Consider the following 15469-nt stretch of genomic DNA (forward strand, 5'->3'; position numbering starts at 1 on the left):
ATGGGATCAACCAATGTTTTCTTATCGATTGGTAGGCAGGGCAGAAAAACATAACATGGCATACATTTTCTCGATTGTAATTACATGCCGGGCAAGCAATGTTTTCTGATTGTGCCCATTTATGAGTAAATGCCCTAAGTAGTAAGCTGCCATGTCTTAGCTGTACATAAAGCTTCCTCGCAAGCGGTGGATGAATTACGTCTAAAAAGACTTCTGCTCGCGGGTCAGCTTTTACTAAGAGATACTCTTTAGAAAGTCTCCCCAGGGTACTTGATCGATGTAGGGCAAGTAATTTCTGTTCCCTCAGCTGACTTATAAGTTCTTGTTTCGGTAACCCTAAACAGGACACCTCCGGGGACTCCCAAAGGTTAATCCGGCCAATCTTTATGCTGAGGTTCTTAATGTGGTGTAATCACGAGATATTCTTATTTTTTATAAGAGCCCAGACCTCTAGGCCCATAGGAATGAATGAAAAGACATTCGCAATTTGCGATTACCAAATAGGTAATCACAATTTGAGAATGCAATATCAAGGGTGCTGAGGTTCTGCAGCGATCCGAACCCGTGTATTCGGTATCGTAGTACTGACACGATTTTGGTATCAATGAACCGTAAATGATCCATTTAATATATGACAGTGTTTTCGCTGCGCTACGAGCATGAATTCACTGAGAAATAGGGCATTCTGTTGTAAAGCCATGGCATCCATTTTAGATACGGCACCCATTTTGTTTCTTGCCCTCACATAGTCAATGGACGAGCAATGACCCCGGCAGAATCACCTTGTTAAGGACACGTAAGCCCGAGGCCGAGGAAGCTGACGCTGCGTGACTAGGCAGAATCAAGCTGCCTCCCCTGCCTGAGGCCAGCCCTGCTATACTGGTTCTCGTGTCCATTGTCCTGATTGAGAGGCCAAAGACGGTAGCCATGCCTGTTTATGATCCATAAACACCTCTTATCCTACTTTTCTATCCCTTACACCTGGCTCTGCTCCTCTCCTTCTGGGCTTTTACAATGGGGAGGATACGATTTTTATGATGGGGAGGATAGGTCAAAGAATGGGAAACTGACAAAGAGACTTGATCGAATACTGAAAACCTACGACTAATTATTGTTTGGTGTATGTTTATTGTCTGTTTGGGATACCGGGTTGGGCATGAAAGATATTCGTGTAATGTTGCCTGAAGACATATTTTATGTATTTAAGGAGCAACCCACTTTTTGCAAATCGAACAGTCTCGTAGATTCTGCCTTTGTGTGGTTCCTATGACTTCTGTGTCCCTGCAGTAAATAAATCTTGGTCTCTGACGCCACCATCGAGAAGCCCGCGTCTCTGTTTATTTGTGCACCAAGGCAGGAAGGAACTCAGGGGTCTTTGGGTGTTGTTTCCCTGACACCTCTGGACTCTTAAGAGTCCAGAACCTCAAATTGGCGCCCAACGTGGGGCGACGTCATCCGGTACCGATCCAAAGCCTGAAAATTTCGAGGAGCTTCGTGTGAAGATTCCGGAGGGAGGTACCCCGCTTCATCGATTCCTGTATGTCGTAAAAGTGGCCCGACGATCTCTTCCACGAGGTTTCCCGTTCCTAGACGGCTACAGAGGACCGCTGCCCTGACTGTCGCCCTGTCTTGGACCCGAGGTGCAGACCTTAGTACGGCGAGACGTAGACGGGTTCTCCTTGGTGACGTCTTCCACATTTCAGTTAAGTATTAAGTGGGTTGCGCTCAGTTTGATTGTCCGTTGTTGCTTTTGTTTTGCTCTCTGGATACGTTTGTTTTTGAATTCGTAGATTATCATTGGTTGCTCTTGTTAAGATAATCTTTGTTTTGGTATTGGTTCATTTGGTAGGCCTAAGTTCTTTGCGCATTTTTGTTGGAATCTGTCCTTAGTTTATAATGACTAACAGTAGTAATTGTTTCCTGTCCTGGTTAAGTTGCAACGGGGATTCTCGGTTGGAGGATCCGTGTTCGGTTCCTCCAATTGGAACTCCTACATATGAGCTCTATTGTAAACACGGTGTAGGTCCTATCGCTTATAATGAAGTATGGGTCCGTTACACCAGGAAAGATGGTGTCCTTAGTTGGCCACCGCATGGTAGCTTTGAAATCGAAATTCTAGACAATCTAGAAATAAAGTTGTTTAAAAAGAAAGCCCGGCCGGCAATGTTTGATTCTTTTCGCGTATGGCGTAAAGAAGCTAAACAGAGAGAAATTAGGAAGATGAAGAAGGAACAGAAAGAGAAAGGGTTGACATTAATCGAGTCTGCTAGACAGTTGCATGTCAACGAGACTGAGAAAACAATAGAGATGGCGAATAGAAAACATAATTTGGCGATTGATAAATGCTACCCTGTCTTGCCATCTTGTCCTGCTAAGCCGATAGAGGACTGTGAAAAGGATCCTCTGTTGTCTTATCTGTTGAGATCACCTCCACCGTATGCACAGGGTAATACAGCACCACAGTTACTACCTGTTGTGAAGCCAGCTGCTGGTCAGCCTGGAATAGTTGCTCCACTTCCTTTGATTCAAGCTCCTGTCCTTCCTGTGGTAAATGTTCCCTCGGCACCCCCTCTTCCTGGGTTGCCTATTCCGCCTGTGCCTGTCGTTTCGCAAACTGCTTTATCTGCTACTCCCACCCTTACCATTTCATCTGCTCCAGATTCCCTGTTCCCGAACTCTGTAAACATTCTGACTCCGCTTTCTGTTCGTCGGAAAATAACCGACTCTGTAACTAATATCCTAACTCCTCTCTACAGGTCTTTAATTGGGACCCCCGTTTCTGACTCTACACAGAGACGTAGCCAGTTTCCTGGTCCCCAGGAATGAGAAATGTTAGATTCAACAGCTCTTAGGTGGATATCGAAAGCTGCGAAGTATGATGCACGAAGAGTGTCAGATACATTTATGCAATGGAATGAACCAACTCAGCGTTATGTCTTTGACGTGATGTGTTCTCTTTTGCGTGAGGAATGGGATGATGATGACTCAGATTCCGGCCCCTCTGATTTGATAAATATTCAGCAAAAGTTCGCCGCAGGAATGGTGATAGGTTCAGAAGTAAGGGAAGCGTTAGAACTGATTTTAGCTTATAGGGATGATTCTCCTCTTCGGTCTGCAATGGGTTCTGATGGTTCTCCGATTACTAGGAAAAGACGAGGTCAGTATCCGATGAGGGAAGTTCCGCCGATATGGCGCGAAGCAGTTCAAGCTGATGCGGCTAATGGTATTGCAGCTGCTCCGGAGCATTTCCATAGAGTGTGGATACACATCCCTTGGAAGCGGGCAGAAGTATTAGCAGTAAAACAGGCATTGCCGGACCCGCGTAAGAATCCTGCTGGTTATTATAAAGAGTTAACGCAGACAGTTCAAGCGTGTGTCATGAATTTGGCAGACATCGAAATGCTATTTGGCAATGTAGTGCCACAGCCTATATGGGCCAAGATTCGGCAAGAGAACCACCCAGTCGCCTTAGGAGGTGATTGGCCAGCTATAATAGCGGCAGACGCGCAACAAGTTGGTGGTGCTAAACCTGAGCCTCTGATTGCTGCTTTACCTAGCAGAATAATTAATCTGATGAAAACGCTGATGCCAGTGTTACGGGTCAACTGGGATAAACTATCAGCATGCAAGCAAAAGAAGGACGAAAGCGTCTCTGACTTCTTCACTAGATTTGAAGAGACCTTCGTAGACCACAGTGGGCAAGATATGAGTACTGAAGGAGGTCAGAGGTTGTTTGTCGACATGTTTGTGTTTAATTTACTGCCTGAGCTTAGTAACAAGTTCAAGGATTTTGAGAGTGCATGGGCAGTGTCGACGACAGCACAGATACTTGCAACTGCTCAGTATTACGAGAATAGAGAGAAAGAAGAGAAGGAAAAGTCAGAAAAGAAGACAAAAGATTTAAAAACTAAAGTTCTTTTGCAACAGGCATACCCGCCTCGCTCAATTCAGTCAGATTCACAGCAGCGACCCCAGTTTCAGCAACAGCCACAATTCCAGCAAGGGACGTCCCAAAGATTTAATTATGGTTTTCCCCGACAACAGTTAGCATGGAATCAGTGTGCCTATTGTAAAAAGGAGGGCCATTATAAGAACGAGTGTCCAGTACTGCACACACAAACCAGTGGTGTCCCAGCTCATAGAGGTAGTGGTGGGTTTATGCAAGCTCCTAGAGGTAGAGGACGTGGTACAATGACTCCACAGGCTGATCGCCCATCAAATTATTTCGATCAGCGAAATGTACAATCTACGCAACCAGGTAGATCTCCACAGTATCATGTTGAGGATTACTATGAAAATAATGAAGAGATTCAGAAAAGTGAGTACTAGGACAGCCACAGGCAAAGAGAGGGAGTAGTATCAGTTCCAGTTGATCAGAGTGGACCTTATGTCGCAGTAGTTACATCAGGCATGGTCGAACCGTTTCTGTTGGATACTGGTGCGGCAAAAAGTTCAATTATGCATGCGAAACTCCCTGGCGCACCTTTGTCTGGCTTAACAAACACTTCAGTAGGTTTCTCAGGCGCCCCTGTTCACAATCCTGTTTCTAGTCCTTTGTCAATTTCTGTTGGGCCATGCGAACTAGAAGCACCCTTTATTCTAACAACCGGTTGTAATGAGAATCTGCTTGGTTTAGATCTGTTGAAACGCCTGCATGCGACACTGTACTGTTCTCCTTCGGGAGTACAGCTCACATTGGGTAAGAGAGTCATTTCTCCAATGTACATGTCAATGAATAAGCTCCCACCGGAGCTGCGTTCTCTCCCTGATACTCTTTGGGCGACTGGTCCTAATGATGTAGGTCTTTTGGAAATTCCCCCTTATGTGGTGAGTCTGAAAGCGAATGTTAGATTCCCCACAGTATCGGATTTCGAATGAAGGTGAACGTGCACTTTTACTGATCGTGAAAGACTTAATACAGAAAGATGTGATAGAGGAAACTAGAGGAAATGTCTGCAATAGTCCTGTTCTGCCGATTTTGAAACGCACTGACCCTTCCAAACCTCCAATCTACAGATTTGTGATTGACCTCAGAGAGGTTAACAAAATAGTGATTCCACAGTTTCCTGTGGTACCAGATATCACTGCATTATTGACGTTGATTCCTGCCTCAGCCTCATGGTTTACAGTGATAGACTTGAAGAATGCCTTTTTCAGCATCCCCATAGCCGAGGAAAGTAGAGACATTTTTGGTTTCTCCTTAGGTGGTCGCAGTTTCAGGTTCAAGCGCGCTCCACAAGGTTATTGTGAGGGCCCTTCAATTTACAGCCAAGCATTAAAAAGTCAATTAGATGCTCTTGTACTTCCTCCTGGTGTTGCCCTGATCCAATACGTAGATGATCTTTTACTGGCTGCTGATGACAAGGAAACTTGCAAAACAGCTACAATTTCTTTATTACTTCATTTGTCAGACTTACATCACAAGGTTTCACCTTCTAAACTGCAATATTGTTGCCAAGAAGTGAGCTACTTAGGTCATCTTTTGTCAAAGGAGGGAAGAAGGTTGACCCCAGAGAGAATCAAAGCAATTTCGCAGATGACTGTACCAAGCACACAGAGAGAAGTGCGTGCGTTTTTGGGTATTACGTCATACTGCAGGCAATGGATCCCAAATTTTTCTCTCATGGCAAAACCATTGGTAGCCCTGACTGGAAAAGGTGTTCCGAGCCCTTTGCCATGGTCTGATGAATGTCAACAGAGCTTCTCCGACTTACGTGATGCGCTGTGTTCAGCTCCTGTGTTGGGTACTCCTGACTACAGTAAGCCGTTTACTTTATATGTCCATGAAAGAGAAGGTTGTGCGTTAAGTGTTTTAACGCAACAATTTGGTGACAAACAGCGACCTTGTGCATATTTCTCATCCACATTAGATCCGGTAGCCAGAGCATTGCCAAGTTGTTTGAGAGATACAGCAGCAGCTGCAGTGTCTATTCGACAGTCTGCTGGACTAGTCATGAACAACATGTTAGTAGTCATGGTTCCACATGCTGTGGATACACTCATGAATCGAACGAAAACTCAGCACCTCACCAGTGCTAGACTATCAGGCTATGAGCTGACGCTTTTGGCAAGTCACATTCAGATCAAGCGATGCAACATATTGAATCCAGCAACGTTGTTGCCGACTACTCAGGAGTCGAGTGATTCAGAGCCCCATGATTGTTGTTTTAGAACTGAGGAAGAGACAAAAGGTAGGATTGATTTAAAAGATACTCCGTTACTAGATCCAGATGGCACTTTGTACGTCGATGGGTCATGTTTTAAACTACAGAATGGTGATGTGACGGCCGCGTATGGAGTTACGACTTTGAGCACGATTGTTGAGACCGCAAGAGTAAGTCAGAATTCTGCCTAAGCTGCAGAATTAATTGCATTAACAAGAGCGTGTGTTTTAGCTGAGGGAAAGATAGTGAATGTGTTTACCGATAGCCAATACGCCTTCGGCGTAGCACATAGTTTTGGACGTCTGTGGAAAGAAAGAGGTTTTCTCACGTCCCATGGGACTAAGATCCAACATGGACAGTTAGTCAATGACCTGTTGGAATCTCTGACCTTACCGAATGAAGTTGCGATTGTGAAGTGCAGTGCACATCGAAAGATTACGGATGATGTTGGCCGCGGGAATGCGTTTGCTGATGAGGTCGCCAAAGAGACGGCCAAGAACATGATGAGTCGAATGTACGTTACAACGTCTGCGAGATGGATTGCTGAATCAGGAATGTGTGAGAATACAATTGAAAGTGTGAAGGCAATCCAGAATGAAGCAACTAAAAATGAGAAGAATGAATGGAAGGAGAAAACGGGTAGAATGGATTCAAGTGGATGTTGGGTTGATTTGTCTGAGCAGCGGCGTTGGATGTTACCTGATGCGTATGTACTTGCGGTAGTCACGATGGTGCATGGAGCGGCACACATTAGTTCGAAAGGGATATGTAAGATGTTAGCTCCAGTATGGAAGAACGATGGAATTACTAAGTGTGCGGAAAGAGTGGTGAAAAATTGCATGATATGCCTGATGCATAATCCTGGCAAGGGAACCCCAACCCCAGTTGGTCACTTTGCTCCCCCTTCTTGTCCCTTTGAAGTGATTCAGTTGGATTTTATCCACATGGACAGGTGTAATAATCTTAAATATGTCCTAGTGGTAGTCTGTGCCTTTTCAAGATGGATTGAGGCGTATCCGTTAAAGGATAACACTGCTATGTCTACTGCAAAAATCCTCCTCAAAGAGTACTTCCCCAGGTATGGTATGCCACGGATTGTTTGGTCAGACAATGGAAGTGAGTTTGTAGGGAAAGTTATGAAGAGTGTGTGTGCGGGTCTGGGAATCACCCAGAAATTCCACAGTGCGAATCACCCACAGTCAGCAGGTTTGGTTGAAGGGTACAATGGTACCTTGAAGCTAAAACTTGCTAAAATTCAAGCTTCCACTGGTCTATCGTGGCCAGACGCACTGTCTTTAGCTTTACTGTCCACCAGAGCGACTGTACACTCTCGAGTAGGGCTTAGCCCATATGAGATTGTGTTTGGTCGTCCTGCTAATGTTTGGGGAGTCCCTAGGCAAAAGGAATTCAAACAGATCGAATATCCAATGTTGATTGATTACCTTTTTGACCTGACTGCTAAATTGAGCCTTATTCATCAACAGGTATTTGAATCCTTGCCTAAACTGCCAGAGAGTCCAGGCCACACATTGAAACCCGGTGATCAAGTTGTGGTGCGGAATTTTGAACGAACCCGGAACCTCCAGCCAAGATTCGTAGGCCCGTTTCAAGTGCTCCTGGCCACAAGAACTGCTGTACGCCTAGCTGGAAGGAAGAATTGGGTGCACGCTAGCCATACGAAGCGTGTCCCTCTCCCACTCCCCTACGACAACTGGGTTAGACAGGGATTTGGTGTATCCGAGTCAGAACCTGTTCCTAGGCTCATCCCCTTCAGTGATGCAGAGTACATAACGGACAAACGAACTGAAACGCAGAACTCTGACACCCCACCAGGAACTGTTCCTTCGAACCCTGAACAGAGTGTTGTACAAAGTGAACATTTGTCACCTGTGGATTCGAACATTACTGCACCTGTAGACCAGCTATTTCAAGATCAGACAAGACCCGGAAAGTACAGATATAACCTACGTTCTCATTCTATGAACCAATAACATTGCATAATTACCTTTCTATTTGAAAACTGCTTTGATCTTATCACATTTCCATTCAGTCAGGAAGTTTGCTCTATAATTTTTTTTTTTTTGTGTTGTTCTCTCACCTTGCCATCTGGGTTACCGTAGGGTCGTAACGTGTGCCTTGTTTTAACTTGCAGGGAACCAGACACAAGGTCGGTTTCTTCTGTTTATTTTGGGAACTCCCAGGGTAGACAGAGGCAATTTTTAACTGGTACAAACCATCCGTTGCGAACGGTTGTAGAAGATGGAGCTTCCTGAACTGCGACGGGCTAACGTCATAAATGCTCGCAAGACAAAACTGTATGAAATATTGTATAGCAAATGTTTCCTAATGCAATGTGCTCTGACATTTCTGATTGTTTTAATAACTCTGGTAGGCGGAATTATTTTTGGTATCCAACTGATCTTTGCACCTGTTACATCTACGGTATCTCCCCATGTTTCTGTTTCTCCGACTATTGTTTCTGTTCATTCTTTCCATCCTTTTCCTGCACATGAGCAAGCTCGACGCTCTGAGTTTATAAATAACACTTTCATTCAGCTCTTGCACCAACACCAACTAGTGGTAAACACAACGAACTGCTGGGTGTGTGGCTTGATACCACATACCATGGACAAGGGTATCCCTTATCTGGTTCTGCCCTTTAGTTATAATGGATCATTCTGGGCATTTCAGACCATGTTCGTCTATGCTCTAGAGACCTATCCCCCGCGACCTCCGCGTTCCACTAGGTATAACTCCGCTAATAGAGCCTTGGTAAAGGGAATTACTGACATGGTTAGAGATGTCAATAACACTCCGTTTATTCCCAAGGATGAATTGCGAGTTTACATGGGTTGGAATGTTACGGAATATGGCATTACTTTGGGTGAGAACAAACGTAAAAGCTCGACTCCGATCTGGGTCGTACCTCACCAAGGTCAGGTCTGTTTGCAAGGAAATGGGAGAAATCCGAAAGCTCGACTAGGGAAGAGTGACTGTACCGAAACATACGTTTTCACGTCACAGTTTTCCCCTGCATTCTTAGCTGCTAAGGGCACCTATTTTGTTTGCAAAGACAGAGCATATACATGGCTGCCTGCTGACTTTTCAGGCTCATGTTATATCGCTCAACTGTTGCCTCCGACATACACTGCTGCACCGGATTATCACAAAACTTGAGTTGTGAGAGGTGTTTTCAATAAGGAAGACACTGCTGGCCAAGAAGCAGGAGACTTCTTCAAAGGTTTCCTTCCGTTCTGGGGGCCTATGGCCAACAGTAGAAACTTACGTCAACTAACACGGGTAGTTGAATCCACTATTACCGAAACTGCGGGTGCCCTTAGCAACCTGACAGCTGAGCTTCAAGCGGACCGCCTCATGACGTTACAGAATCGTATGGTCCTTGATGTATTACTTGCAGACCGAGGTGGGGTATGTAAGATGATCCAATCGAGTTGCTGTGTTTTTATCCCAGATAATGCGCCAACGGTATATAAGGCCATTTCTAAGTTACACAAAATCTCTGACTCTATTCATGTAGAGGAAGGTGACTGGTCACTAATGGGATGGTTCTGGAATCTGTTATCTGCGTGGGGATGGAAGGTTCTGATAGTCACTGGTGTTGCGTTGGTATTTTTATTCTCGTGCTGTCTCATTGTTCAGTGTGGTCCTGCCTTATGTGGCCTTTGTGTTTCAACATGCGTAAGAAGACCACCTGTTCTTGGAGATACGCCACAGGATAGAATAATGTTCCAGCAACATATCAGTGACCTGATGAACATAGAGATGGACTCTGACAAGACTGAGTAAGTTATTGCCTATGTAAGGGCAAAAGGACGGTCTGAGGTTCTGCAGCGATCCGAACCCGTGTATTCGGTATCGTAGTACTGACACGATTTTGGTATCAATGAACCGTAAATGATCCATTTAATATATGACAGTGTTTTCGCTGCGCTACGAGCATGAATTCACTGAGAAATAGGGCATTCTGTTGTAAAGCCATGGCATCCATTTTAGATACGGCGCCCATTTTGTTTCTTGCCCTCACATAGTCAATGGATGAGCAATGACCCCGGCAGAATCACCTTGTTAAGGACACGTAAGCCCGAGCCCGAGGAAGCTGACGCTGCGTGACTAGGCAGAATCAAGCTGCCTCCCCTGCCTGAGGCCAGCCCTGCTATACTGGTTCTCGTGTCCATTGTCCTGATTGAGAGGCCAAAGACGGTAGCCATGCCCGTTTATGATCCATAAACACCTCTTATCCTACTTTTCTATCCCTTACACCTGGCTCTGCTCCTCTCCTTCTGGGCTTTTACAATGGGGAGGATACGATTTTTATGATGGGGAGGATCGGTCAAAGAATGGGAAACTGACAAAGAGACTTGATCGAATACTGAAAACCTACGACTAATTATTGTTTGGTGTATGTTTATTGTCTGTTTGGGATACCGGGTTGGGCATGAAAGATATTCGTGTAATGTTGCCTGAAGACATATTTTATGTATTTAAGGAGCAACCCACTTTTTGCAAATCGAACAGTCTCGTAGATTCTGCCTTTGTGTGGTTCCTATGACTTCTGTGTCCCTGCAGTAAATAAATCTTGGTCTCTGACGCCACCATCGAGAAGCCCGCGTCTCTGTTTATTTGTGCACCAAGGCAGGAAGGAACTCAGGGGTCTTTGGGTGTTGTTTCCCTGACACCTCTGGACTCTTAAAAGTCCAGAACCTCAGTGCACGGGTACCAAAAGGACACCCTGTTGCATCCCTGAAATATGCATGTGTGCACATGTTGCGCACATACATGCCCTAAGGGTTTGTATGTGCGTCATATAGCACATTAAAAAAAGTAAAAATTACAGCTTGAAGTTGGTGGTAATTTGCGATTCCTTCAGGCCAAATAGCAAATTTCTGGTCCTTACAGAATTGCAATTCCTTAATTTCATTTGCAAAATATAGAATCGCAAATTTTGCGATTCTCTATTTTGCAATGGTCTTTTGGGATGACACATCCCAAAAGGCTTTTTCCCATACTGAGAATCGGCCTGTTTGTAAACGGGAAAAAGGCTTGATACATCTGGCCCTTGGTCCCGTATATGGGGTCATTATCACGAAACAAATTTGAACGCTATTACAATAACAATGTTGCCCCGCTACTGGACATTCTCTTCAAGGCCCTAGCATTATTCTACTCCTGCCCGGGATATTAATATATTACACAGTGGCAGTCATCACTGTATACTTACAGTTACGTCATACTTTTCATAGTAAGTGAGTTTATTCGCTAATAACTTTGGTGTCACTTTGGAAATATTCATGAAGCTTTCCTGAACATAGATCCCCCTCCCCCCAGCTCCTTCCTCTGAAGGTTTCGGGGTGATCCATCAAGCAGGGGCCAAGTAAAAGGGGGGTCCCAAAATGCAGTTTTCTCATGCACTTTCCTTAGGAAATGTTATACAGTGCCAAAGCCAAAAAGGCTGATCAGAAGTAAACCATAAAGCGGCCTTTTTGTGATTTGGTGTAAATCAGTTCAATACTATTGGAACAATCAAAGTTAAAAATGAATACATTTATTGACAGTTGGGCTGAAGAAAAAGAATGCAAGCCCTTATATAGACTGAGGGGCTTTTTGGAGTGAACTCTCCTATTGTGCTTTACAAATACATTTTATCTAAAGTTACATTTTAATGTAATGCACCTAGACAACATCCTGGGCACCCTAGAAATGCATGTACATCATGTGACAGCTGTGCTACCACCTAAACAAAGTCTTTATTCTGTAGATTAAATTGTGAGATTCAAGTGATAGAAAGACTAATTCCTGGGCTTTATACAATAATGCCCCGTCTGAAACAATCACAAAGGCCTTTAACAAACAGCATCAGTGCTTGTTGGGTTCAAGATTCTTGCATGAATCAGGCTTTTCATTGAAGATTGAAGCTTGCCTTGTAAACCATTGTCTGCAGTGGGCCTTAGTGGAGAGGTGCTCTCAGAAGGTGTTAGAGTATTGTTTACACCAACAATAAGACCTTGGCATAACTTGTGTAGAAAGAGGCAGTGTAGGTGTGTGTGCTGGTGGTGGTACACCTCAGACAGTGATGGGCAGCTTTTACATGCCTTTAAATGGTTCTTGGCTTCTCTGGGACCACACCTCACAGACACCCCCTCACACCAGCCATCTGGGCTCTCAGATGCTTAACTGCGCATGTCCCACTGAATCTGCCCAGTCTCCTGATCTCTGGGAAACACTAGGCAGCACTGGGCATCCTCAGATTTGTGTTCTAGTTTCATAATTCCCACAGCTATGTAGAAAGAGATACTCTGTGCAGAAGTAATCCGTCCTTTAGCAGGAATGCACAAGTTCTATATCTCTTACTTCCCCTATTCCCAAAAAATCTATTGCTTTTTCCTATATTCTTTTTCTATCTCTAGAATCTTCTCTCTCTCTCCTACTCTCTCCGTCACTGTCCCTTCCTTTCTCTCTCTCATACTGCCCTCTCTCCCTCTCGTTCACTCTGTCCTCCCCCTCTCTCTCCCTCCCTCTCTTTCTCTCACTCACTCTGCCCTCCCCCTCTCTCTCTCTCACTCCCTCTCTCTCTCTCTCTGTCCTCCCTCCCTCTCTCTCTCCCAATCTCTCTGCCTCTGTCCCTTTCTTTGTCTCTCTCACTCTACCCTCTCTCTCTCTCACTCTGCCCTCCCTCTCTCTTTCTCTCTCTCTCTCGCTCTCTCTCTCTCTCTCTCACTCTGCCCTCCTCTCTCTCTCTTTCTCTCTCTCCTTCTCTCTCTCACTCTGCCCTCCCCCTCTCTCTCCCTCTTTCCCTTTCTCTCTCCTACTCTCTCTCAATCTCTCTCTCTCTCTCTCTCTCTCACTGCCCTCTCTATCTCTCGCTCACTCTGCCCTCCCCCTCTCTCTCTACCCCTCTCTCTCTCGCTCACTCTCTCTCTCTCTGACACTGCCCTCCCCCTCTCTCTCTCTCTCTCTCCTCCTCTCTCTCACTTTCCCAGAAATGGCTGTCACAGCAGGGAAAGATAAAATATCTTACAGAATAATCTTAAAATACAGAAGTAGAAAAGAAACACACTCACGGATAGCAAAACAGGCACAGAGCACTTGAAGGTGGAACAAAACCTTCAGCAACATTTTCAAGATTCTGAAAATAGGAAAAGACAATTTAACATCAGTGTCACTTAGGTTCAAAGGTTTCTTTGACTTACACAGAGCACTTGAGTATATCTTTACTTTTTACACTAATATTTCCCCGGTAGATTCTCTGTGGGTTCATGAAAGACAGCTCATTATTGAAGTACTGGGTATTTTAAGCCCAGCGGTGCAGGGGAACACATCCTATGACTTCAGGGTTCTTCCTGTTTCAGACCTACAGAAACACAGAGTCTTCTGGGTGAAGTCAAAGATCAGTTTATTGGCTGCAGACCAATTACAGGTATCCTAGAAGTACAACAGCGTGTATGTTCTCAGGAGACTGCTGAAAATCACAGAAACGGGCTTCTTCTTAAATACAGAATATCCTGCCTCAGGCATACATTCCTTAGTTTACCCTATGGCCATTACATGTATACATTTCAAACGAAAAGGCAGAGTCATGATGACCATCCCACATTCCAGTTAAGCCAGCCCGCAATTATTTACACAGCAAGGCTCAGATCCCACATCAGATATCGATAGGCCCCAATAAACATGAGCATCTCCTGTTTGGAAAACAAGCCATAAAGCAGGAACAGTCAGGTGAGAAAGAGATTAGCTGGAGGCTCGTGTAGGATGAAAAGACTTTATGGTGTGTCAAGCCCTGATGCTAATCACAGGTGGCCAGAGGACGGGGAGCTCGTGGGACCAGTTTGACCTGGGGCAGCAGAGCCAAGCTGCCCAGGTCACAGAAAAGTCAAAGAAAGGCACATGTGCTCTAAAAGGCCCGTATTCGCTTCATGCTATATAGCCTATGTGAGAGCAACCATAAGATGGCCACCGATACAAAATGGAACCCACGTAGTGATGTGAAATAGCGTATACACAGTGCATTCATAGCTAAAACGTTACACAAAGCACTTGTACATACCGCATTAACCATTCGCGGTTCACTATTACCGGGATAGACAGGGGTAGGGCCCTGCCTCCTACGCGGTCCCAAATTGCAAAGTACGACAGACCCTCCTTTTACCCTTACATAGGCAATAACTATACTCATTTCAATCCGAATCTAGGTCAATATTCACAAAGTCATGGAGATGTTGCTGTAGCATCATCCTATTACTTAGCTCGTCCCTCGATACAGGTTTCCTTACACATAATGTAGCACAGAGGCCACATATCGCAGGAGCACACTGTATGCACAGACAGAACAGGAAAAGGATGGCTAAGATCATTCCAATGACCATCAGAACTTTCCAACCCCAGGCAGATATCAGTTGCCAGAACCACCCCACCAGTGACCAATCTCCTTTATCCACGTGTATGGACTCAGATATTTTATGTAGTTTGGAGATGGCTTGATAAACTGTTGGAGCGTTGTCTGGTATGAAAATGCAACAACTGGATTGGATAACCTTACATACCCCACCGCGGTCTGCAAGTATGACGTCTAGAACCATGCGGTTCTGCAAAGTCATGAGGCGATCCGCTTGGAGCTCAGCTGTCAAATTACCAAGGGCACCAGCCGTAACATTAACAGTGGATTCAACCACACGAGTCAGTTGTCTCAGGTTCCTACTAATAACCATAGGTCTCCAAAACGGCAGGAAACCCAAAAAGAAATCTCCCGCTTCCTGACCGGCAGTATCCTCCTTACTAATCACGCCTCTCACAACTCTGGTCTTGTGATAGTCAGAGGCAGCAGTAAATGTTGGCGGTAACAGATTTGCAATATAACATGTGCCCGAGAAATCAGGGGGCAACCATGTATATGCTCGGTCATTGCAGATAAAATATGTACCCTTGGCAGCCAAAAACGCAGGGGAAAACTGTGACGGGAAAGTGTACGTTTCAGTACAGTCACTTCTTCCCAGTTGAGCTCTAGGATTCTGACCATTACCTTGCAAACAGAACCGACCTATGTGGGGTACGACCCAGATTGGGGATGAGATTTTTCACTGTCTTTCACCCAGACTAATACTATACCCCGTTGCGTTCCACCCTACATAAGCTCTCAACTCTTCTTTGGGAATAGATGAGTATGCATCGATATCTCTGCTCATATCGGCAACTCCTTTCATTAAAGCTTTGTTATTAGTGCTAGGTCTGATGGAACGCGGTTGTCGCGGGGAGTACGCATCTAGTGCATAGAGAAACATGGTCTGGAA

The 15469-nt window shown here is 45.0% G+C and overlaps 1 protein-coding gene across 4 annotated transcripts in view; it reads right to left on the reverse strand.

Annotated features, from left to right (window-relative positions):
• LOC146859552 (CD5 antigen-like) overlaps nucleotides 1-15469 on the reverse strand; it is a 721628-nt gene that overhangs the window by 647978 nt on the left and 58181 nt on the right. For 3 of the 4 annotated variants that reach the window (XM_085650250.1, XM_085650252.1, XM_085650249.1), the window contains exon 2: nucleotides 13244-13308. The exons of the other annotated variant lie outside the window; for it this stretch is intronic. In XM_085650250.1, the coding sequence (XP_085506376.1) occupies nucleotides 13244-13298 (55 nt within the window). In that variant the 5' untranslated portion in view covers nucleotides 13299-13308. The remainder of the gene's footprint in view (nucleotides 1-13243; nucleotides 13309-15469) is intronic. 4 annotated transcript variants of the gene reach the window in all.

The sequence above is a fragment of the Triturus cristatus genome, chromosome 3_2 (genome assembly GCF_964204655.1).
Source record: "Triturus cristatus chromosome 3_2, aTriCri1.1, whole genome shotgun sequence".
NCBI lineage: Eukaryota > Metazoa > Chordata > Amphibia > Caudata > Salamandridae > Triturus > Triturus cristatus.